General features: G+C 46.9%; 11 protein-coding genes across 11 annotated transcripts; 3 read left to right on the top strand and 8 right to left on the bottom strand.

Moving 5' to 3' along the window:
* Positions 1 to 797: 797 nt before the first annotated feature.
* On the top strand, positions 798 to 2517 carry BO87DRAFT_434610 (nucleotide sugar dehydrogenase; the record flags this gene model as incomplete). The annotated part of the gene is made up of 4 exons (XM_025627716.1): positions 798 to 885; positions 960 to 1261; positions 1329 to 1475; positions 1544 to 2517. The coding sequence occupies 4 exons, from the start codon at positions 798 to 800 to the stop codon at positions 2510 to 2512; spliced, it is 1506 nt and encodes a 501-aa protein (XP_025480550.1). The 3' UTR covers positions 2513 to 2517.
* A 568-nt stretch (positions 2518 to 3085) lies between these two features.
* Positions 3086 to 7251, bottom strand: BO87DRAFT_415310 (uncharacterized protein). Its single transcript, XM_025626680.1, has 3 exons — positions 7244 to 7251; positions 6130 to 7175; positions 3086 to 6073 (listed from the first exon to the last, which is right to left on the bottom strand). The coding sequence occupies exons 2-3, from the start codon at positions 6763 to 6765 to the stop codon at positions 3134 to 3136; spliced, it is 3576 nt and encodes a 1191-aa protein (XP_025480551.1). The 5' UTR covers positions 6766 to 7175; positions 7244 to 7251; the 3' UTR covers positions 3086 to 3133.
* A 1067-nt stretch (positions 7252 to 8318) lies between these two features.
* On the bottom strand, positions 8319 to 9249 carry BO87DRAFT_458365 (uncharacterized protein; the record flags this gene model as incomplete). Its single annotated transcript, XM_025628870.1, has 1 exon — positions 8319 to 9249. The coding sequence occupies exon 1, from the start codon at positions 9018 to 9020 to the stop codon at positions 8319 to 8321; it is 702 nt and encodes a 233-aa protein (XP_025480552.1). The 5' UTR covers positions 9021 to 9249.
* Positions 9250 to 9829: 580 nt separating this feature from the next.
* BO87DRAFT_36861 (DUF3425 domain-containing protein) lies at positions 9830 to 10609 on the bottom strand. The gene has a single exon (XM_025621941.1). The coding sequence runs from the start codon at positions 10524 to 10526 to the stop codon at positions 10104 to 10106; it is 423 nt and encodes a 140-aa protein (XP_025480553.1). The 5' UTR covers positions 10527 to 10609; the 3' UTR covers positions 9830 to 10103.
* Positions 10610 to 10928: 319 nt separating this feature from the next.
* BO87DRAFT_332961 (cytochrome P450) lies at positions 10929 to 12833 on the top strand. Its single transcript, XM_025620390.1, has 2 exons — positions 10929 to 12091; positions 12166 to 12833. The coding sequence occupies exons 1-2, from the start codon at positions 10958 to 10960 to the stop codon at positions 12502 to 12504; spliced, it is 1473 nt and encodes a 490-aa protein (XP_025480554.1). The 5' UTR covers positions 10929 to 10957; the 3' UTR covers positions 12505 to 12833.
* On the bottom strand, positions 12244 to 12833 carry BO87DRAFT_375880 (uncharacterized protein). The gene has a single exon (XM_025623151.1). It carries the CDS (start codon positions 12799 to 12801, stop codon positions 12553 to 12555), a length of 249 nt encoding a protein of 82 aa, XP_025480555.1. The 5' UTR covers positions 12802 to 12833; the 3' UTR covers positions 12244 to 12552.
* Positions 12834 to 13700: 867 nt separating this feature from the next.
* Positions 13701 to 14529, bottom strand: BO87DRAFT_434624 (uncharacterized protein; the record flags this gene model as incomplete). Its single annotated transcript, XM_025627717.1, has 2 exons — positions 13701 to 14431; positions 14491 to 14529. The coding sequence occupies 2 exons, from the start codon at positions 14527 to 14529 to the stop codon at positions 13751 to 13753; spliced, it is 720 nt and encodes a 239-aa protein (XP_025480556.1). The 3' UTR covers positions 13701 to 13750.
* Positions 14530 to 14809: 280 nt separating this feature from the next.
* BO87DRAFT_375881 (putative short chain dehydrogenase) lies at positions 14810 to 15797 on the bottom strand. Its single transcript, XM_025623152.1, has 2 exons — positions 15467 to 15797; positions 14810 to 15382 (listed from the first exon to the last, which is right to left on the bottom strand). The coding sequence occupies exons 1-2, from the start codon at positions 15750 to 15752 to the stop codon at positions 14862 to 14864; spliced, it is 807 nt and encodes a 268-aa protein (XP_025480557.1). The 5' UTR covers positions 15753 to 15797; the 3' UTR covers positions 14810 to 14861.
* A 1062-nt stretch (positions 15798 to 16859) lies between these two features.
* BO87DRAFT_406146 (monocarboxylate transporter 4) lies at positions 16860 to 18613 on the bottom strand. Its single transcript, XM_025625974.1, has 4 exons — positions 17964 to 18613; positions 17700 to 17885; positions 17568 to 17624; positions 16860 to 17510 (listed from the first exon to the last, which is right to left on the bottom strand). Exons 1-4 carry the CDS (start codon positions 18530 to 18532, stop codon positions 17093 to 17095), a joined length of 1230 nt encoding a protein of 409 aa, XP_025480558.1. The 5' UTR covers positions 18533 to 18613; the 3' UTR covers positions 16860 to 17092.
* A 955-nt stretch (positions 18614 to 19568) lies between these two features.
* Positions 19569 to 19721, bottom strand: BO87DRAFT_267092 (cytochrome b5-like heme/steroid binding domain-containing protein; the record flags this gene model as incomplete). Its single annotated transcript, XM_025618890.1, has 1 exon — positions 19569 to 19721. A coding segment is annotated over one exon (153 nt), but the record flags the coding sequence as incomplete, so codon positions are not given.
* Positions 19722 to 20798: 1077 nt separating this feature from the next.
* On the top strand, positions 20799 to 22549 carry BO87DRAFT_434635 (cytochrome P450; the record flags this gene model as incomplete). The annotated part of the gene is made up of 3 exons (XM_025627718.1): positions 20799 to 20931; positions 20993 to 21826; positions 21879 to 22549. 3 exons carry the CDS (start codon positions 20799 to 20801, stop codon positions 22547 to 22549), a joined length of 1638 nt encoding a protein of 545 aa, XP_025480560.1.
* Positions 22550 to 22812: the final 263 nt, after the last annotated feature.

Here is a 22812-nt window from a genome sequence, read left to right on the forward strand (position 1 = left end):
AACAACCAACGAGCGAGGCTGGTGTAGCCCGAGGACCACAGTAAAATCCCTCGAATGATCAATAGGTTTCGATAAAGGAGAATTGCCGAAAACTAATGGAAGTGAAAAAGCGATGGATAACCAATAACTAGCGGTAGACAAGAGAAGACATATAAATCCCAAGAACGAAAGGGGTTGCGCGAAGTGTCACACAGAAATAATCCTCTGACCCTGAAGCTAAGTATGTAGGAAAGGAAAGAGATGTATCCTTGCATCAGCCCAAATTTAAGTAGGGAAAAAAGCTAAATCATCTCTCAGGAACAAAACGAATCACTTTTTCTTATGATGTGTGATTTCCGTGTACCTCAATCGGAATGACTGACGCAGTGACGGAGTAGCGGTGAGTCGGCAAGGGAGAGGTGTCAAGTCGGCGAATGTTAATTGCAAAATTATACTTTACAGTACTTAGATTTAGCGTAAGGGACGCCACGCAGCAAAGACATTTCCGGAAAAGGCTCGCAAACATACTCTTATCTGTCGCAGCTCAAGTTGAGCGGTGACTGGAGGATGCTGCTAGGAAGTAATTTTCCATGCCTACCGGTCACCGTAGACATGTCTGCAAAGACCTGTGGTTCAAGTAGGTGCTTGCAGTGCATATGATGTTTCAACTGCAGGCAAGGATTGGTGACCACCGGTGAACCACGTCAAATATTACGCGACATAGGGATATAGAACGCCTCCCCACTGCCTGTTATTTCTATTAAGATGGCTCTTTGCAAGCAAGAGCACGTATTTCAGGTGAACGACGAAGCTTCGTAATGAAATCTGACAGTATGGAAAATAGGTCGAGCCAATGGCCAGAGGGCAGCATCCAGACGGTTTGTATGATTGGCGCGGGCTATGTGGGTAAGTCAAAGCCAGAACTTATCCTCATAGAAGCCTAAAACCTTTTCATTGCTTATATTTTCCTCTTACTTCAGGTACATTGACAGCCATTGCTCTGGCTTCTAAAAACCCACATGTGCACTTCAGTGTGGTCGACAAAGATGCCTCGTTGATTGCGGCTTGGAATTCAGACCACACCCCCATATTCGAGCCTGGCCTCGAAGATATCTTATTCGAGGATGGCCAAATCCAGGAGAAAGCACTTTTTGTTTTGTCACACGGTTATGAAGGGAGGCGGAGAAGGCTTGCTAACATAACCTTCTCTTCTGATATTAATACACACATATCTGACGCCAATATTATTTTCATTTGTGTTGACACTCCATCAGAGGTCTATGTAAGTCTCACATTGTGACTTTCTGAAACGAATTTCTGAAACGACATAAGAGGGTCTAATTGCCCAGTTCCCTGATAGCGATGAGATCAGAGGCCTCGACCTGAAGAATCTAGAGTCAGCCATCAAGTCAATCGCGCAACTATTTACAAGGCACAAAGTTATAGTCCAGAAAAGTACTGCACCTAGTGGGATTTGTCAGTGGATCAAAAAGACGGTTAGTGATGCTATCCTAAGCAGCGGTTATGTAGCGATTATGCATCTCGCTGACTAGTTCTGAATTAGCTGAGAGATGCCGCTCCTCCAACGGCCTCATTCGACATAATATCTAGCCCCGAGTTTCTAGCTCAAGGCACCGCAATGCAAGATCTCTTAAACCCTAATAGGGTAGTTGTTGGCTATGAACCAGCAGCAGACGGCGCCGTTCCCGAATCAGTGAAAGCCCTAATACGCTTATATACTCCATGGGTACCTCAGGAACGAATAGTCACGACCGACACATGGTCATCAGAGCTAGCCAAGATTGCCTCCAATGCACTAATTGCACAGCGGATCAGCAGCATAAACTCCCTAAGTGCTGTCTGCGAAGCGACCGGCGCAAGCATCACCGAGCTCTCTCGAATTGCTGGACTAGACCCACGAATCGGACCGCAGTGTCTGCGAGCCGGATTCGGATTCGGCGGTTCTTGCCTGCGCAAAGATGTCTGCTGCTTGATTTATCTAGCCCGTGAGCTAGGACTCGACGACGTGGCCGAGTACTGGCGGGGAGTGATTCAGATTAATGACTCCCAATCCGCACGCATCACGAGACGGATAATGTCATTTTTGCCTCCTATTGTCCCAGATACGAAAACGAAGGCAGCTATTCTTGGTTTCTCTTTCAAGAAAAACACGACGGACATTCGAAATACCACTGCGATTAAGCTTGTTCGAGATTTGGTTGGCCGTGGATTACGCGTCAATATCTTTGATCCGTACGTCCCGAGGCAACGTATTGAAAAGTCTTTGATGTTACAGTGTGGTGCGGCTCATGTGAATACTGCTGTGGTAGACAGCACTGAGGCAGCGTGTGAGGGATGCAGCGTGATTGTGTTGCATACTGACTGGGATGAGTTTGTAGGAAACAGTGTGGATTGGAAGTATATTGTTGCTCAGATGCGAGAACCAAGGCTGTTCTTGGGGCCTCCTGGGTCATTTAATGTACAAACAATGAAGCAATATGGGCTTACTGTTCTGGAGGTGGGGAAGCCATAGACAAGGGAGAGTTGCCTTCGCATAGGCGTAAAGGAGAATTGAAGAGTGACAGCATATTGGGCGTTTCATATCTGAGCCCAAATACCATTCTTCACGTTTCTCTTCTTCTCCATAGGCGTTACATGTTTATTGCACCATGGGAGGTATTGGAATTCATTTGGAGCTACAGCAGCTCCCTGCCTTCTAAAAACTGGGAAGTGGACCAAAGTCTCATTGTTCTATTCTGATTATTCATATTTTGCAAAAATTGCTACGTACTATCAATGGTTCAATGGACAGTGTTAGTGAAAATGTCTACCCCCCCCCCCAAAAAAAAAAAAAAAAAAAAAAAAAAAAACCCGAAAATAAGATTGGGCGTATAGTAGCCTCATGCGAGTTCTAGGCCAATAGATTGAAGGGAGTCAGAAGTGGATGAACCATTAGGCTGCTAATGCACATAAGCAGTCGCATTATAGAGCGGCTGCGACTAAAGCAAAGAGTTCGTATAGGGATCAGTGCAATTTATGAGAACTATGAACGGAAGAAGAAGAGCAAAATAAATACTCCATACACCTTAGTGGCAGCGACTTAAAATTTAAATGCGATATACCATTCAAGAATTGAGATTCGAGAAATTTATATCTATATTTTCCCCATTTGTACTTCCTCTTCAAACTCGTTCACTACTTCCATGAGATTGATGAATTCGCGATACAAGGAAAATGTTTCTATAGTCGTTTGCAAACCCTCCTCTATAAGCTCACGAGCATCTTCGAGATCCTTCATGTTACGCTCGCGCTCATAGCGCATGAGCAAACATCCAGACAGCTCACGGAGATACATATGACTAGAGGCTTCAGTGGGTAGCCTAAGTCCATTTGCCTCTTCAGCCACCTCAATTGCCTGACGTAAATATTCTGGCTTGTCAGGATACTTTGAAGCAGTCGCCTTCAACCAAAAAGTCAATGTGTGAAGCGCATTAGCGTATCTTGGATTCTTCTTTGACATGCCATGTATAGCTCTCTGCGCACATTCCACAGCCCTGCGTAAGTCATCGTCTTGGGGCTGCTCCGCCCTTTGAAATCGGTATCCCAACCACATGGCCAAGGAGTGATAAAATAGCTGTTTATCTGCTTTACTCAGGTCAGGGGTATGAGTCAAGGCGTTCTCAGTATCTTCAATTGCCTGATCGAGGTCCTCGTTCCAGTGTGCCCAATTAGCGTGCACATGCAATGCTCTAGCTCGGTCAATGCTGCCAATTGGTGTTACTTGCAGCGCTCTCTCGGCGACCTCTAAGCCAGTGTTCAAGTCTGAGCTTTCGTAATTATAATGGTCTTGCTCGAGAATGTGTGCTCGGCTTAGGTTAATAAGCATCCTACCTAGCCTGGCATCTGCTTCTGGCGTTTGCTCGACAACGCTGGCGGTGATTTCTATCGCGCAAGTAAGATCTGCATGTGAGTTGAATTTAGTAGACCTTAAGATTAGGCCTTGGGACATGTTGTTGAGAGCCTCTGTCATGTTTCTACTCCCTAGCTGTACCACGTTCTGGAAGAGCCTCGCCTCCGCTTCAGACGTAAAGCCAGAGCAACAGAGCATTGGCAATACGACATCGAAGGATAATTTATAATATTTCTCCTGGAGTCTTGGGAGCATTTCAATAAGAGTTTCTGGACCTTTCCCCTCTTTAGTTCTTATTTCATGCAGATGAACAAGCCACTGGCAAAACGCATATTCCCCAAACGGAAACGTGTCCCAATACCATTGTTGATGCTCAAGCTGCTCATATAGAGGAAGATAGAAGAAGTCTTCAACAGGGATTATCTCCGGTCGTTGATTGAATGGGGCGGAAATATAGCGCATGCAACTGTTGAGTATGGTTTCATGGCAGGAAACGGTGGTGATCGATTGTAGCCAGGTGGGTCTTGTGTCCTTCTTCGGTTTCACTTGGCTTTCTTGTTCCGATAGAAGATAGTCCTTAACAGTTTGGTGAATAAAGTAGATACGGTCATTGTATGTCACCAGCAAGAAATGACATCGTTCCAACATGGTCGCTTTGAATAGAAGTGGGTTGAACTCGTCTCCACGCTCAAAGGCCTCGTCATCCATACCAACCTTCAAGGCAATTTCCATTTCCTGAACGGTCAAAGGTCTCTGTGCGGCCAAGACAATCTTCAACATAGCTTTCACCGCTTCACGATCTGCTTCATCTATTGCGTCCAGTAGCTCGGTATACGCGTCAAAGACTGTCTCTGGAATATTCTCGAATTCTTTGACCCATGCCCTCAGCGATCTTGTCATACTCAACTTCTTCTTATCCAAAACATCGAAAAGCAATTTGACAAATAGATATGTCCGATCTCCTTCAACGCGCTTTCTGAGCATTTCTCGGAGCTGTAAACAAACAGACTCATTTTCGATCTTCCGTTTCTGCATGAACCTCTCCAGACGTTGACTCGCAACACATTGAATATCCCTTGAAAGAAACTCCCGACATTGCGCATCTTGATCGAGGTCCAAAATAAAATCCATCACGGGGTGAAAGTCGTCAATGATGTCGCTCAGTGGACGGGCAGTGCAGAAGAGCTTCAGAGCTGGGCTATCGAAACCGTGCAAGTGCTGAATAAACTTTTCCCTTGAGCCAGGCTCACTTTCATCCAAGGCGTCAAGCAGAAGAACAATGCTATCCGGTTCAACTTTAACGAGGACCTTATGAAGAAGCTCCCATAGAAAACGGAAGTTTGATCGTATGTCACCCGGGTCCTTGTTCTGAATATCATCCACCACGTGGACAATCCAGTCCGGACGATTCTGGAACAATTGATACATAATGTGGCAGAGAGCGACGTTCATGTTATTTTGCTGACCACCGCGGTCCTTGAAGAAGAATGAACAAACCGCAGGTCCACCTGGTCTTGAAAGTGACTCATGAAGAGATTTGGTCAGCACCGACTTTCCAGTACCAGGGTTGGCCACCACAAGCAGAGAACGAGTTGATCCGGATTCCCATTCTTGATATATTCTGTGCTCACGGAAGCCTTCGGTTGTTCCACTTGAAGGATTGCTGATATCCTCATAGTAGGCTTGATACTGATCAATATCCAGATGGGCTTCGTCTAGCCTAAACTTTGTGATTAGCTTTGACTGTTGCCTCAACGCAAACTGCCTGTTGAGTTCTGATGCCAAGCCGGTCTTCATTTGGGCTGAAGTTGATTTGATGCCTTTGAGTGTGTCCAGCACTTGTGTCCTGAAATCGATTTCCATATACGTCTGCACCTCGCTCTCAGCTTCTTTGATCTGAGTCAGTCTATCCTCCGCGGATGAGCCCAGCCCCACGAAGGTCTTGGAAAGAGTTCTGAACTTGTGATGGCATTCTTGCAGAGTCAAGATCTGAAATTCAATGATGAGCCTGTATAGCTCTATGATTGCCTCTTTGAGAGGGGCCTTGGACTGCCGGAACTGCTGGGGAGACTGCCATATTTCAGATCTCAGAAGCTCGACCAAGTGCGCATACCATGGAAGCTTCGCGATAATATACAGGAGGCCATTATGGCTCGCATTAACTTGATCACTGTATTTGACAAGCTTTGTTCTCTCAGTCCTCATGTTTGGAGCGATATCGATGATCCAGATTAACCTACCGGAGTCAATACTAAACAGACCCCTGTCCAGGCAATAGAGGCAGGTGGGTAAACAGCCAGCATGCTCGATATTCCATCCTTGGTCGAGTTGAATACTTTCGAGAAGGTATTGAATGCTTTGATATCTGCTGCATTATTGCTGCTTTCCTTGACCAATTCATCCATCAATTTCTGGCGACTCTTGTCGTCTAGAACGGCTAGTTGACGCGTAAGGGGCATCGGATTGTTGTCGACAACGCCGCAGTCAGGGTCCGTTGTGGCCGACGGGAGTTTTGAGCGGACTATATTCTCATATTCAATCACAAGTTTCTCCAAGACCTTGTTATTGCGAATGCGACCGTATGCCTCTTCCCAAATGTCTCCTACATCTGGTATCTCCTGTCCATCAACAACGGGGGATATAGGATTCGTCTGCTCCTTTGACTTGATTTCACTCGGTCCATATTCGGAGCTATAGCGATTAGACTGTGAGCTCCTCACTTCCTTTGTGGCTTCGCCGAGGGACTGATAAGACTCCACGAGGGGAGTTGATGCTGATGCTTGAGAGGTGTCATTTCCCAGCGATCCTTTGTTTTTGCTTTTGCCTTTCCCACTGAATCGTGATTTGAGACACACGAGCCACTTGGGTTGACCCATTTGAGGCACTTTTCGGGAATGCAGACGATAAAGGCGAGAAAGAATGAGGGTACGTTTGGGGAGGAAAGAGCCATCGCGGTGAAATTAAATACAGACGCGGTGCCACCTTTGCTTCTTTCAGCTAGCACTACGAACGATATCTCAGCGCGTATACCCTTGTCGATTTATGACGTGTTCCTGTTCGTGGATCCTTAGTGTGGTCTTCTGTGCGGCTGACTTGCATTCAACATGGCCAATCATGCCCTTTCCACACCTTAGTTCCAACCAGCCAGAGAGCACTCAATCGCATGCTACTGCTCAAGACATTATGGCTGTTAGCCATCTAGCTCATCACTCAAGAAAAGCACTCATCTTGAGCTCAATATCCATCAGATGTTGCCACCCTTCTTTGGGCAGGTGTATAGACCGTCCTTTGTGTAATCAGTATGTCGCAGAGGGTTATCAGGAATATTTAATGAATTGAGGAAAATAATCTTACATGATTTTGTTTCATGTCGCCCCTTCTATCGCACGAGGAAATAAATAAGTATATTATAGCAGCCTGTTGTTTGATTGTGCAGATTTCATTAATTTTGACCGGCTTCATCTCTTAGCCTTGAGCTTTCACGAAGACGCTCCGAGGCGGGGTAGCTACAGCGACAAATATTTGGGCCGCGAAGTGATGCGTTTTCTGTCCTCTGATTGTGACCAATAATGGAGCTAATACGACTCAGTGGTTGTGGATCTTATCCCTGGTTGGTAACAATTTTTGCGCCCGATGCTGCACTAATGTCGAGGGCTGCCTTCCGCTCCGTTCAGCTGCTTGCCGAACGCGCCGTCGGAGATAGTGGACATGCTAGTCATGCACTAATGCCAATCAAACACAAAAGGCTATTACGACGCGGTAATCTCGCAAGAATAAACTGAATCATCTCTCCAAGTTTGGTCTTCCATGTATTTACGCGTAGGTAAAATATGCATAACGCGAGACTTCACAAATTAGTATGCGGCAGGGCTAGAATACTATATATTGGACACTTTCACGCGTTAGTCCACGGGCCAGCCCCTTGATCTGCACTATCCTAAGCATCATAAATATGTCTTCTACAAAACGGTTTAGCTGGTGACTTAATGAATACCCAGAACTACGTTGATGGGGTTTCAGATGCTCAGGAGAAAGCGATAATCAGGAATTTTCATCAACATTCTGACTCATGCAGATTTTTATCAGAGCCTGTGGCATGTGTTCGTTCTTACGAATCATAGGTGCCAATATTTCCAGATCCTAGGGCCTCGAACTGTGCAGCAAACAGAGACATTGTTCCATGACACAGATTGATATCTGGGATAGTAGGCCCAAACGTCATGCATAGATTGGCCCCTCGTGACCTCGTCTATGTCAACGTCTATTCTATGTTCTCTCCCGTGATTGTACCTGCATTTTATGTAGACCTTTGTATTTTTACAGATATTCTAGGGTACCTGACAACAGCAAGATCGCTATTCTGCATTTATAAACCCCATACAACGAAATGAAGCTATCGCCAAAATAGCAGCAAAGAAATTTAACACCCTCAAAGAAGCCGAATATGCTCCTTCACATCCACCAAAACCTCCTCAAAGCTCGCATAATGACCCGCCCAGCACGGATGAATAATTCCCTTCAACTGCACATCCGTAAGATCCGGAAACTCCTTCCTCTGAAATCGCTCCTCGATTTGCTTGTCTGTCATCCCTGGATAAGGATACTGACTGGTTGCCAGATAATAAATCGCCGTGCTGAAATCCGAAATATCCTGCTTCACAGCCTGTGGCGTAGCGTCGGTTGATCGAGTGAAATCACCGACCTTCACATCCAGTAACTCGTCCACATAAAAGCTCACACAATCAACATCACCATGAACTATCCCATTGTCATGAATGAACTGCAATGCCTCCGCTGCTTGCTTCGCAAAGCGGAGAATCATAGGGGGTGGGATCCCGTAATCGAAACCGTATGAGTATTTCCGCAACGTACCGTGCTTTGCGTGTTCCAGGAGGATTCCGTGCTCTGTAGAGCCGTAGTACTTTAGGAGGGATGATGGTCTCGGGAGTGGTGAGCGCTCTAAGCGCTCATATATTTCCTTCTCGTGAGCGCATTCAGCCCCTCCCTCGTCTGTGTTGTATGGGAATTTTATGACGTGCTTTGTTATAGGGTCTAGGGCTGCTATTCCGCTTTTTCCGTGCCCGATCATATCGTCTGCGTCGATACCGGGTGGGAACTGGAGGCCTCCCATTGTTACTGGTTCGGGGGTAGGTCATACAACGTTGACTTGCTGTCGCTGGGTATTGGGTGATATTTACGGTGTGTGGAGAAGCTGCGGGTATTGATCTGGCTGGCCTTGGCGGTGGAGTTTATGAGGATTAAGGACAAGCGGAGGATCCGTGACGGTAATGTGTCAACATTGAAAGACAAATTCCAATGAAGGGAGAAAGATGAGAACCGAGCGGTCAATGGAAGTCAGATTCAACACCGAAGGAGATAATAAATACATCGGGAAACCACTGGAAGTGGCATAAAGCAAGATGTTTCAGATATAGAAATCCCCAGCCACGGGGCGTAGCTGAGATCGTTAGGGCGATGATCATGTTTGCCCGACAGACGCTAATGACATCAGTAATGACTCACAAATCGAGAAATTTTCTAGAATGCTTCTAAATCTGGATGATTCTATTAGGCAGACGAGATAATTTAGAGGAAAATCATAAACCTGAAAAATTGACGGGATGATACTCATTCTTTGCGCGCGTAGCCATGTGGCGGAACGGAAAAGTTTTCCGAATTCTACCATCGCCCGTACTCCAGTATGGCAAACCCCATTGTTGATTACTAACCGGTAGCGGTCGTACTATATCCTAAGCCTTCACAGATAGTTCAGGTAGTATTAGGCTTATTCGAGAGCCAAGTCTGTTCCAGTAGCCTTTCGTTCACAGTCATAGCAGAAATGTTGGAGGCGAATAAGTATATCAAACATGCCGTGGTATGGGCTACGGGGAATGTTATATATTGAAAGGGTCACATTCCTATTATGCCAGAGATCATGTTGGCGACTCGATGAATGGGTATTATTATGGCCTGACAGGCGTCCTTATGAGTTGTCTCTGCATCTTATACCCCAAGGGGCGGTGATCAGCAGGGCTGTCCCACCGCAATTTGGAACCGCACAGCTTCAACATCCATGCCCTCCAGTAGCTCCGGATACTTTGCCATGAACTCTGATGTCAAACCCCATCCAGTTTCCTTGGTGAAAACCTAAGGAATCCCTGACAGATTTGCAAGTCATCGCGCTCATCACGCGCAAGATCCCCCCCCCCAAAGGCTACCGCACTTTCATGCAGCAGCTCAAATAACGTGTCAATTTCATATAATCATATTTGTGCCAGCTCTGACCTGGATGCGAACGCAGCTGCGGCCAGGGAATAAAATCAAGACCGACGGGATGGCCATGCTGCAGTTGAGCCATAGTTGGGTGCTGGAAGCTTGCGAGACACGTAAACGTCGCGGGACTCGGAAACACGCGCCATTTGCTGTAGTTATATGCTAACCAACCAACTGCGAGGCATTCCGCGTCTTGCGGTTGAATGGGGGGTGCCCGAATATTCCCCGGTGCTTCATGCGTAGAAGCCTCACTAGTGCTTACGAGAAACGGGATCGTTGTTCGCGCCTGATTGGGATGTGGTCTGTGATCTCCATCTCCTGCAGCTTGTATGACAGGTCTGCTCGGATAAATAAATTGGTCCATCGGGCTGATGCGTAAGCGCTGTCGGTATCTTTCCCAAGATGCATGTCTTCCTTCGTCATCCCACTCGGCGAGTTCGAATTTCGTGCCTGTGGTTAGAGAAATCTTGGTACTGAATGAGCTCCTCTGTGAGCTGTCCGACTGAGTTGTTTATCTAGCTTGTCTGACACCTTCAACCTAATTTCTGAGGCTGCCGTGTGTCCATCTCCGGTTGGTCGCAGTTGACGGGTAAATGTGGTGTGCTGATTCAGCGTCGCTTATCCTCTCCATAAGTTAACTGGTCAACTGCTTATCTGCAGTCGGTAGCTAGGTTTGAGGCTGAGTCCACCGGCATGATGCGGGGAAGGGGGACTTATATTAATATCGTAGGAACCTATCTTACACCTCAGTATCGAACCTGATCATCAATCGTTGACTACACCACCACCAGCATCATGTTGGACCCTCTTACACTAGCTATCGCCCCTTGCATATATCTCCTTTACTCGCTACTTAGCATAATACACACTCTATATCTCCATCCCTTGCGACACATTCCTGGACCTAAATCATGGATCATCCTACCACTCTTCCGACACGTTTCAGCAGTCCGAGGGCGATTAGATGCTGACATACATCGCTTTCATGAAGAGTATGGCCCTGTGGTACGCGTCACCCACAACGAAGTCTCTTTCATCACCACAGAAGCGTGGAACAAGATCTACGGACATGGCCACCGTGAACTACCCAAAGTAACCAGCTCCGCGGCCAACCCGAAGGACATAATTAGCTCCAACACAGCAGACCACAGTCGCTTCCGCAAAGCGCTATCACACGCCTTTTCCTCCAAGGGCTTACAGGCCCAGGAGCCTCTCATAAATAGCTACGTCGACAAATTAATTACCAGGTTAAGGGGTATCGCAGAGTCACAGCTCCCAGCTGATATGGTCAAGTGGTACAATCTGACCACCTTCGACATTATTGGTGATCTGGCTTTCGGAGAACCCTTTGGCGGTCTTGAAAGCTCTCAGTATCACTATTGGGTTGCAACGGTCTTCCAGTTTATTAAGCTCTTACCGTTCATCAAGTTAAGGGATGCATACCCCACAATCTTCAAGTTGCTAGCTCTCGTTATGCCAAAATCACTCCTGAATGCACGAAAGCGCCAACAGGCACACACTAGAATAACTGTCCAGAAGAGACTCGACAATGCATCGAAGTATGACCGCGGAGACTTTATGGATTCGATGTTGCGAAATCACGACACAAAAGATGACCTAACTCACGAAGAGATCGTGGCCAATGCGAATGTGCTTATCATTGCTGGCAGTGAGACAACTGCCACACTGCTTTGCGGCATCACATACTGGCTGCTAAAGACCCCCGACGCGCTTGAAAAAGTGACCACCGAAGTTCGTTCCACCATGAAGTCCGAGACCGATATTACCGCCAGCCTCGTGGCTGCGAAGCTTCCTTATTTGCAAGCCTGCATCGATGAAGCGTTTCGCTTGTATCCTCCGGTTCCGACTGGGCTCACCCGCATGACTATCGAGCCGACACTCATCTCGGGCTATGAAATCCTTTCTGGCGTGAGTAAACTAGGATAACCTTGGAAGGACACATCCACAATGAATACGGAATACTAATATCTTCTCGCATATAGACCAGAGTCTACGTGCATCCGCTCGCTGCTTACAAGTCAGCCAGTAACTTTCATGCACCTGAATGTTATCTTCCCGAGCGGTGGCTACCAGAAGCCAAAACAGACCCATCTTCACCATTCTACTCTGATAACAGAGAAGTGCTCCAACCATTCTCTACTGGGCCGAGGAACTGCATCGGAAGGAATCTGGCTTTTGCGGAAATGCGAGTCATTATTACTCGTCTGTTGTGGAACTTTGATCTGGAGCTTTGCGAGGATAGTCGCCAATGGTCGAATCAGAAGACTTTCACTTTGTGGGAGAAGCCTGCGCTGATGTGCAAGTTGTCCTTGAGGAATTAGAATATGGGAGGACACTGTCTGGGTCTGGAATTCATCTATAGTCCTTATTCAATGATCCATCTCACTTACTGTATTGACGGTTCCGCACAAACTAAAAATTGCTAAGCCCGAGTTGCTGAGCTTGCCCGTGCGGTACAGCTTATCTGCAGCTTGGGGCGTTTCTGCTGTGATCCGGCCCGTGAAGGTTGAGATGTCAAGACAGTCTGTTCCTAGCCCAATTAGGGATTCATCCAATTCTGCCTCTAGGATATTAGGATGGTGCATGCCATGTCCGACGGGGTACCATTGGGAAGCCATTGAGAGACCGCGTTCTTTCCATTGCGCTTCGTGTGTTTATGCTTTCTGGCGGCCGACGTCGTAGAGATGGGCAGTGTAGAGTTCATGATACCAATCCGTCGAGTGAGGTGATGCGCGCGCAGTGGTGGCGTCGGGGCCTAGGGTCATGAGACCTAGGATGATTCTTCTTGAGGAAGAGGTGGTTGTGCTAGACATGGTAGGTTAGGAAATCTGGGGTATGATGCGAAAGAAGCGGATTTGCTTGATAATATTGATAAATTGGTACTAGTATTCGTGGTGATAGAGATGACCATTTGCTTTCATTTAGAGGAATACTTATATGTAACGAGAAGGTAACGGACACAAAGTCCGTTACCCCGGGTCGGGTTTCTCGGGACGTCGGGATACCGGATGGCAAATGGGTTGAATCGAGTTCGGATTTAAGGCAGACCCTTCCGAAACTATTAAGACACCTTTTAGATCTAAATAGAGGGCTACCCCTGTGTCCTAGGTTGGGTGGACTGGGTAATGATTCAGCGTATTCGATCTACAAGTTTGCAGGCCAATCGAATTAGTGGGAAGAACCAAGTAAGTGGGTCCAATGAATCAGCGCTACACCGACGATCGAGTAAGATCGACCAAACTTTCACCGCGATCCACACGTATTTCTTCGGATCACGGAGTTGCTTTATAGCCGGTGATTGAGTGTCAACTAGTGGGCTCGGTAGATGACAGTCAATGCGTATTGAATTTGCTTCTCATAGGCTCGTGAGGATTTCACATTTACTCACAGGCCCGTAGTAATACAAAGACATTTTGTGGAATCTGAAACCACGTCTCGGCGTATGGAGGAGGTCGGCGAAGAAGTAAAGTCGCATCGAGTGCTCAATTACGCACACTCAATGCCACAGAGAGACGCACCAAAGTTGATGGATGAAATCTGCATGCTACACCTCAATCTACCGAGATTTCAAGCACTGATCTGCCCCTCTCCACGCTCAACTGGTTCATTCCATTCCGTAAATCCCAGCCGAACAATGTCCGCTTGCTGCAAAGCCCACACCCCTGGTTCCCTCTTACCAACCGCAGCCTGCAACCCTGCACTCACAGCCACTCCCGCGATTATTTCAGCATGCTGTGCCCAAGGGTGCATGAGAGCTCCATTTTGGAACTTCCCCAGGTAACTCGCAATCCCCCTGACAACAGCCTCCATTGGTCGACTATCCCGCCTGTCGCCCACAATGAGGCCAGGATGTAAGATAATAGTATGCTTGAAACCCAAGTTCTTGACTGCTTCAACTAGCTCGCCTTTCATACGCAGAAATGCTAGTCGGCTATTCACATTAGGCTGGCCTGATGAGATGAGGACATATGTTTCCACTCCTGCGTTCTTTGCAGCTTGAGCTAGTTCCAAGTTAAGGTTGAGGTCGATTTTTCGTTGGTTTTCCAAGCTTCCGGCTTGGGCAAGCGTTGTCCCTAGCGCTGAGAAAAATATGTGTGTGTTGTTGGGGAATAGTGAAGACCATGTGGTTGAATCCTTGTTATGGATGGCTGTGAGTTTGGGGTTTGCTGCTGGTATGTCTTTGCGGGTGTAGGCGTGGACTGTTGAGATGGAGGGTTGTGCAAGGAGAGTAGTCAGGATGTGAGATCCCTGGTCATCCAGTTTGAGTGTGCACAGTACGGATAGGGGTATTCTTTGGGAGATCTTACTACAAGGCCAGTTACGCCTACTTCCACTATGCGTAGCATCGTTGACGGAAGAAAAAGGTTCAGTTAATGAGTACGGAAAAGCTCAGGCTGAACAGAAATCCAGATTCGCCCCATGTGTACTAAAAGTCCCTCAACTGCCTGAAACCGGAATGGTAAAACTACCCCATATCGCTTATATTTCCATTTATAGTTACTGTCAAAGGCCATTTTTCAACTCAGTAAATCAGAACCCAGCGGTCGTGATAATCATCGAAATCCTTCTGCCCTTCTTTTCAGAATTTTCGACTGTAGCTATGAGTATGGGTATACTGAGGAGGCACTGGAATCCATTATGTTGTTCGAACAATACACATGCAACAAGCTGTCCCCATTTACCAGTCCTGAACATGTCCTTCCGCATGAACAACCTTCTCAACATCTTCATCTTTCACTCCTTCGACTACATCCTTAATGAAAATGCCACCAACACTAGGATCTTTGGCTCCCATCTTCTCCACCATTGCACGGTCCATGTTTCCTAACCCTGTCTTCAGAAGCCCTGGGGATACACCCCAAACTTTCACCTTATCATTCCTCAGCATGCGAGAAATGTTCAACATCATCATGTTAAGTGCAGATTTGGCCGAGCGATATGCTGTCGCATCATGTGCCATCTCTTTGGGCCAACCAGCGGCTGGCAGTGGAGGAAGACGCATCGTCTCGTTACTGAATGCTGTCAAACTGGCTTGTCCACTAGAGATGAATATTATGCGTGCATCACTCGACCTCAACAGCAACGGCATGAATGTCTCAGTCACGATGTAGGCGCCCGAGACGTTGACGTCGAAAGTCTTGTTCATGAGTTCTCGTCGAGTGAGTTTGCCGGCCTTGAACTCCCAGCTGAACTCTGCCCCTAGTAGATGAAAGTCTCTCAGCTTCCTAGAATGGCGATGATGGACTGAACTGAGCGGATGAGAGAAGGTGTCTGGCTACCTACCGGCATTGTTGATGAGAGTATCAACCCGTCCCCACCTTGCTTCAACTCCTGCAAAAGCTGCTTCGATTGAATTATCGCTCACAACGTCAATCACAATTGGGTGAACGGTGCTGGTGCTGTCCGGAACTTCCGTCTTCAAGGTCTCGATTGCAGCCTTGCCCTTAGCTAAAGAACGAGAACCAAGGAGGATCAGATATCTTCTATCAGATTGCAGTAATGCCCTGACAGTTTCATACCCGATGCCGGTGTTGGCACCCGTGATGAATACAATCTTTGAGTCGGTCATAGTGGCGAAAGGGGATATCAATGTCCTGTTTTTAGAGAGGGAAACTGGGAATTATGGTGAGATTCTATATATGAGTGAGACGCTCATTTATATACGATTACAAATGACACGTCGAGTCCATCCCTGTTCAACTGGTGGCCTAATGGCGTGTATTGGGTCGACTGACCTTTGTTCGGGTCCCACACCCGGCGGGTTTACTAAATATGTTTGGTTCGAAGAAGTCCGGTACTCTAGTCCCATCACGGATCAAGTATCAGACTAATCAGTCCGCCTTAACGCTGAATCAGCGATCCAATATCTGAAGCAGCTTTCTCGATCTACTCATCCCAGACTCACCATACTATCAGACATTATAATCATAATTATTCCCACTATCAGTTACGTCATCATTTCCCGTGGCAGTACTATTTCCAAACGTGTATACCCGATTGAATAGAATTCCATTTAGTAGCAGATTACGTACATGCTTATCATTGAATAAGCAACTCGAATTTTTTGAAGCGTGGTTTCAGTTCCGGTCTGATATCTCCGCACTTATCTCCTAAACCCGTCGTGTGTGGGCTACCGGACTCGGTGCTACAGCCGAGTAACCGTGATAATTGGTCACAAGGGAGCAAGGTTACATCATTCCACCTGTTTAGAAGCTTGCCATTATGAATCTAGAACTCACTCGTTTTGTAAACCAGAGAGAATACCGAATGCCTGTGAAAATCTAGTGCGGAATCATAATAGCCTTACTCAATCTTTCGGATAGTGATGCCGGCCGTTCCGTTCCGGATTTTGGCCTACTTTGAAATCGAGTACAGGTGGGTTACTTGACTACTTATGACAAGGAAAATATAGTATATACCCAGAGGGGAAGGGGCTCTCAGGGTCGCTTTGAGGCATATAAAAGTGATAGATCGTTGGTTATTAGTTGTTTGGTATGCCTCGGATTGTTATAGCTTGTCGAGGCATCTGCTGGAGTAGGCGAAGTCACGTGCCAGGCGCTCAGGCCGCCCACAAACGACCTCTCGCTTTGTTTACTAGATCACCTAGATAGCTACTAATTCAACTCACACTTTTGCTGCATTTTTTGCGCGTTCGTTTGCTTGCTTTCGCTGTTTCGTTGCTTTGCTAGTAATCACGCGCCTCAACATAGCTGACCCTTGTGCGAAATGGAAAGAAATCACTAATGATGTCTTAGTAACTATATGTCAGCAAGTACTATATTACATAGAGGTACCTACTACCTGGCATACATTCTATGCCGTCTATAATCCCCTTTCTCCCCCATTTTCCTGCCTTGCAGTGTAACTGCTGTGATCCTATTCTCCCAAATAGTACCGAATCATGATTGCTCACACAACCTTCATCAACGTACGACTTTGTGCCATTCGCCGAGCAACGAAGAATGCAATGCCCACGAAGATCACGAGTACCGCAAAGACTTGCATCCACCGATAGTTGGTTCCTTGAATCAAAGCACCACCAATTGGGTTACCTGTTAGACAGGCAAAGGCCGAAACGAAGTAGATCATGCCCACTCGGACACCTATCTCCCGGATGTCTGAAATCTTCGCAATACAGGCAGGAAGTAAAGAGATAAAAGAGCCAGACCCCCATCCAAATACGATACTGAATGCCATAGTCGTTCCAAGGGTATCAATAAACCAAAGCACGAATATTGAAACAATGACAATTGCGACGTTGACGATGATCGTGTTGAAGCAGCCATATCGGTCTCCGATGAAACCACATCCGACACGAGCCAGAACGCTGTTCACTGTTATTAGCGTTTCCGTTTACAAGCCCAGGGGGGGATTCGTTATATACCTCGCGGCATTTAGTGCGATAAGCTGGTAGTTTGAGAAGACTAATGACATTCCCAGACTCTCCGCATAGACGACGATGTAGTTGATGGGAATGAATACACCCCAGAAAGTGAATTAGGCAGCTAATGCCAACAGGACGAATTTGACCTCCCTAAACGGGCGCACGAAGGACCGCAAAGACACTGGCGTCGGCTGATGCTTGAGATTCGAGGTGGTGGCGATGCTAGCGAACAAGAGGAGGATAAGAAACGTCAATGCGATAGCACGAATTGTCCAACCGAAGCTCACTCCATCGGCTATCAGGTAGTCGAACATGGTTCTGCAGAATACCAGTATTAGCGATTGACAACTCTCAATGAGTAAGGAATTTGCGGTACGTGTAGCAAAAAGAACATACGGTAGGATAACGCCGCCCAGCGATGAGCCGCTAGCCACAATACCAATAGCGAGAGCCTTTCTTCGTTTGAAGTACGTACTAACTGCGTTCATTCCAGAATAAAATAGCGAGCAGGCACCAATTCCGGATAGAATACTCTGTGAGAGGAACATTTGGTAATATTCCGTGCTCAAGCTTAGGAACACCAGGCCCAGAATGTGAGCGCAGGCGCCTAATATCACAGCGTAACGGGGCCCATAGTTGTCGAATATCTTTCCAAACACAGGAGCGAGGACAATCAACATAAAAAGATTAGCTGAAGGAATCCAAGACACCGCAGAAGATGAATATGAGGAGAGCTGGTGCTCTGAATGATAGGCTTGGAAAACGCCAATGCTGCTAGTCCAGCCAAAGGAACAAAAGTTGCAACACCAGGCACCCGCAACTGCTAACCAAGCTCTGCGTCCTCCTTCCGGATAGGTATATGCCAGAGGGGCTGGGGATGCATCGGACAATGGGGAGTCAACCGGCTGGGGCCCGAGAATTATTGTTTCGCGGCCACGATCTTCGTCATCAGGGCCTTTTTCCATTTTGAAATTGAAGAAGGCAGATCCACAGGGCTGGAAAAGGAGGAAAAGACCGAAGTTACTGTGGTGTAGTTGTTACAGCCGCCAGTTTGATAAACTGGAGAGTGTCTAGAGGAAGAAGAGCACACATATTACGCGATTATAAAGTATCTAGAATTCCTAATTCTAGGAGCAGACAGCGTCAGCGCTGACGGAAAGTGTATATAGTTAGTGAAATATCGAATGTATGCGTGACCTATTTTGGAGCCGCCCAGTAAAGCAGGTGCCCGGTTACCGATCACTGCTTGATAATCAGGGCCTCCGATCTGAGGATCGGCCGGCGGACCGGCAAGTGGATCGGCAAGTGCTCAGACCGTCTCCTGTTAGCACCCTCTCCACTTGACAGATCACCGCAAACCGTGAAACCCACTAGTCGAAGCTCTTGAGATCATCCGAATGCAAATTGCTGGTCACCACAAGAATTATTGACTGTTTATTATTTATCTATCTAAGGATACGATCGATTTCCTATTACATCTCTTCCAGCGAGCTTCCAAGCCCTCCCGCATTTACACGCTGAAGGAATCTCTACGAAGATCCAAGACTGAGACGAAGCGTTTTAAAAAGCTTAAATCCATTGCCTAGTTGTCTATCTGTAGCCCAATACCAATCAAGATTCATGCATCATTCCCGACTAGAACCTCCGACTCGAGGGGATCACTTCTGGATATTTCCCGTACCCAAATTCGACATAGATTACTCTCGACACACAGTAGGTAGTGGCCCCAAGAGAAACCATCTAAGCAATAACGGAGAAAACCAACAATGTAGGCGGCACGTTGAGAGTAAATAGTGGTATCCCCACTAGTGGGATATCAATCCAAGTACTGCCGATATTGGCATGACGAATCACGAGCCGCAGGCACAAGGCCAAGAAGGCCATACCAGAGACGGCCATTGCAAGGCGCGACGATACCTGAGAGGGTGTTGCTGCGGCATTGTTGTCCATTTGGAATAGAGCACTCTTTGTCTCTTGATCATTTCTGTGTTGGTAATCTTTGACTCTGCCAACTGCGAGACTAGAGAGGGTATCTTGTGCCTCGTCGGAATGCCCCGCCTGAACGAAATGCTCTGTCGCATCGGTGCCAATTACATCCAGCAGAAGGTCTTTCCCTCCGGGATGCTCATCTAAGTAGCTGCTCACATCGTAGACTGCATATTTGCAAATTGATTATCTTAGTATTCTATTTGCTCGAAAGGTTCCTGTGGAATGGGGGAATGGAGACAGATGTTTACGCTTACCTTTTCCATGTATGATGATTAGTGATTTTACTGCGCCCTGCTCCTTTACTTCGGCGGATGAATAGGATTGCATGTTGAATCTGGTAGATATAGAATGCCTGTCATATATTGCAGGTTGACAAATTGTAGACGTTATACAATGCAAGTGACGAGAGCAGATTATAATATGTTCTGGTCCTATTTGCCCCTTGTCCCCTCTCGAGTCTACATGATTGTTGATCTGTGTGATACAGTACAACTGCCGTATATGTGAACCGAGTTAATATAACCAAGCCTGTGGTGCCAGCTTGCATGCAGTAGCTGAAGCTAGTAAGGATCCTTCGCCCCGGTCACTAAGGGTCCCTTCCTTGCAAGCCCAAGGGCTTTATACGAGAATTTCCCATGCCTTCTTCAGAGAGTTATTCAACAGCTCACCCATAACCTATGGTTATAGAGCCTGTCGAGTATAGCTATGTTCCAATCTTTTCAAAGGAAGGAGTTACACTGTGGCAGATTTCAGACATGGTTAGTATCGAAAGCCGAACTGGTATCTTTGGTTTCGAATGGCCTTTGTTAGTCTGACGCTCCTCGATTGTAAGTACTAGAGCCAAAGGATTCCATTCCCTCCATTAATCTGACCATATCGCGGCTTGGTGTCATCTGCTAAGGAAGGTCAGATTGTGCGATCTGATCCTTCGCCCTCCACATGTCAGCTACGATTCGACCCGTACAATCCCGAGTCTACAGTCCAAGACATTCATCTTTTGCTTATCAACATGGCTTCTACAGTAATCTGAATAGATGAATGCCGCCACTTTAGCCGATTCTGCCACACAATTCATGTGTTCTCATAATCCGCTCCGGGTCCAAGATAAGCGATGGAGCATCATCGGGAATTGACCGATATTGCATACATATATACAGAATGGCTGCGACGAATAGTATTTGATGGCAGTCCAAATCATAGATTGCCGGACTCCCCGAATCCCCAGTCTTTGATAACCACGCAATGGCAGAAAAGCAATTCTATCTCCGCGGACAATACGACTCGGCTGTATGCATGATCGAAGTGGGAAGCAAGCTTGACATACATGCCATACGGGAGAAGGTCGCATCCCAATTCGCAATTATAGAGCCAAAGGGTATGCAAATGAGACGGCGCCCCAAGACAGTAATTGATGTCACTAATCAAGCTTTCTCAAGGGATATCGTTTCATCTCGATGGGGAGGACCTTAGCTCCACGGAAGACATTCTCGCAGTAAATCAGCCAATAGGTATATTAGTGGATGGCGAAACAGTCCATGATGTTCCGGGACCCAAGGGGCTTTCTCTACTCGGGAGTCACTGTGAGGTATACCCCGACCATATTGGCAATCATCAACGTCTTTTCGAACTTTACGGGCCGATCTTCCAGACAACAGTCATGGGTCGGGTAGTTTACCACACTAATGACCCAGTCCTAACTGCCCATGCGTTCGCCGAAACTGAGTTCTTCACTAAAGACATCAATCACGCGCATCCTTTATACGGGGTGAAAAGCGCGCACGCAGGAATCTTTCTCACCAACACGGCCACCAAGGAATGGAAAGAGGGACATAAGTTCATTGTACCCGCATTTAGTCCTAAGGCAATCGCAGCCTATACCCCTCGCATGGAAGAGGTTGTACGGCATTCCTTTCCGATATCCGACGAGATGGATCAGGCGAACAAAGCATGGAATGCGTATAGCTTCATGCTGAAACTATCGTCGCAGCTTGTGGGGGAGCTTATCATTGGGGCTGATTTTAGGCACTTTGAAAGGGTCGATTCTCCCATTCATGATATCCCTAAGGCTATTGTCAAGCTTTTAGGGTTGAACAATAAAGTCACATCATGGGGAGATTGGTATACATGGTTACCTTCCGGTGATCCAAAACGGCTGCGAGATACGTGGCATTTAGTGGGGTCTCTGGTCGAGGGGTCTGTAAAGAAGGCTCCCATTGGGGAAGGGCATGTCTCCATCCAGGAGGCGGGCTTGAAAACTCAGAGTTTAGCAGGTATTTAAGCTTTGCTAGAACTGCATACTATCTGTCTAATAAGCTCCCACAGACTACCTTGTCCGTGCTAGAGATAGCAAAGGCAACAAGTTGAGCGATGAAAGCCGAAACCCAGCGCTCATTGTGGCACTGACGGTAGGATTTGTAACGACGAGTTCTCTACTTTCCTGGCTGATCTACGGTCTGGTAACGTATTCAGGGGTCCAGGAAAAGCTCTTGCAAGAGCTAATCGACAATAACATGACGGAGACCTCGGAAATGACTGGCGAATTTATAGGAAACCTATCCTATCTGGATAAGTTCGTCAAGGAAACCCAGCGACGTCATACTACATCTTTCCAACCCGCTAGAACGGCACGCAAAGATGTTATTCTTCCCGGAGGGTATCGAGTTCCTAAAGACGGCGTGGTTATCTCAGAAATCCATCATCTTCACAACAATCCGGCCATATGGGACAATCCGACTCAATTTTCCACAGATAGATGGGATACCGAGAGAGTCAAGAATCGACACCGCGGAGCCTATGTCCCATTTGCGATGGGACCTCGCATGTGCGTGGCGACAAACTTCGTTGCTCGCGAGGTGAAAGTCTTCATCGCCATGCTCGTGTATCGGTATGAATTTTTTAGAGAAGGCAATGATCCGATCGAATATGATTCCATGTTCCAAACCATCAAGCCAAGCAATCTCTATGTGCGGGCCCGGAGAAGGTCGCACAAATGAGTCCCGAAGTAGCACACCGAGGGTTCTATTTATTTAAGACATGTCTGTTGATTGGACTTACAAATACAAACAATGATTACCATTGTATGATTTGTTTCACGTTATCACTGCCTGTCTTGTTATGCCTCCAACGACGGAAGTGTATGATAGCCAAGTATGTCACGATCATGATCTATATGGTGCAATAAGAAGATAGTATGAAATCGCGTCAAATACTGCTATACATAGCCACATTCTGAGGGCCGAGGGATGATCTCATTGGG

The sequence above is a fragment of the Aspergillus neoniger genome, assembly GCF_003184625.1.
Source record: "Aspergillus neoniger CBS 115656 unplaced genomic scaffold BO87scaffold_13, whole genome shotgun sequence".
Taxonomy (NCBI): domain Eukaryota; kingdom Fungi; phylum Ascomycota; class Eurotiomycetes; order Eurotiales; family Aspergillaceae; genus Aspergillus; species Aspergillus neoniger.

Bases quoted from the DNA above. Each gene is read 5' to 3' on its own strand.
- BO87DRAFT_415310 (XM_025626680.1), bottom strand. From the start codon at position 6,765: ATGGGTCAACCCAAGTGGCTCGTGTGTCTCAAATCACGATTCAGTGGG. The intron at 6,074-6,129 runs GTAGGTTAATCT...GAGAGAACAAAG, and splicing joins TCTGTTTAGTATTGACTCCG to CTTGTCAAATACAGTGATCA.
- BO87DRAFT_36861 (XM_025621941.1), bottom strand. From the start codon at position 10,526: ATGGACCAATTTATTTATCCGAGCAGACCTGTCATACAAGCTGCAGGA.
- BO87DRAFT_332961 (XM_025620390.1), top strand. From the start codon at position 10,958: ATGTTGGACCCTCTTACACTAGCTATCGCCCCTTGCATATATCTCCTT. The intron at 12,092-12,165 runs GTGAGTAAACTA...TCTCGCATATAG, and splicing joins GCTATGAAATCCTTTCTGGC to ACCAGAGTCTACGTGCATCC.
- BO87DRAFT_375880 (XM_025623151.1), bottom strand. From the start codon at position 12,801: ATGGCTTCCCAATGGTACCCCGTCGGACATGGCATGCACCATCCTAAT.
- BO87DRAFT_375881 (XM_025623152.1), bottom strand. From the start codon at position 15,752: ATGACCGACTCAAAGATTGTATTCATCACGGGTGCCAACACCGGCATC. The intron at 15,383-15,466 runs GTAGGTAGCCAG...TTCATCTACTAG, and splicing joins TACTCTCATCAACAATGCCG to GGGCAGAGTTCAGCTGGGAG.
- BO87DRAFT_406146 (XM_025625974.1), bottom strand. From the start codon at position 18,532: ATGGAAAAAGGCCCTGATGACGAAGATCGTGGCCGCGAAACAATAATT. The intron at 17,625-17,699 runs GTTGGCATTAGC...CTATGCGGAGAG, and splicing joins AGGGAGGTCAAATTCGTCCT to TCTGGGAATGTCATTAGTCT. The intron at 17,511-17,567 runs GTATATAACGAA...AACAGTGAACAG, and splicing joins ATCGCACTAAATGCCGCGAG to CGTTCTGGCTCGTGTCGGAT.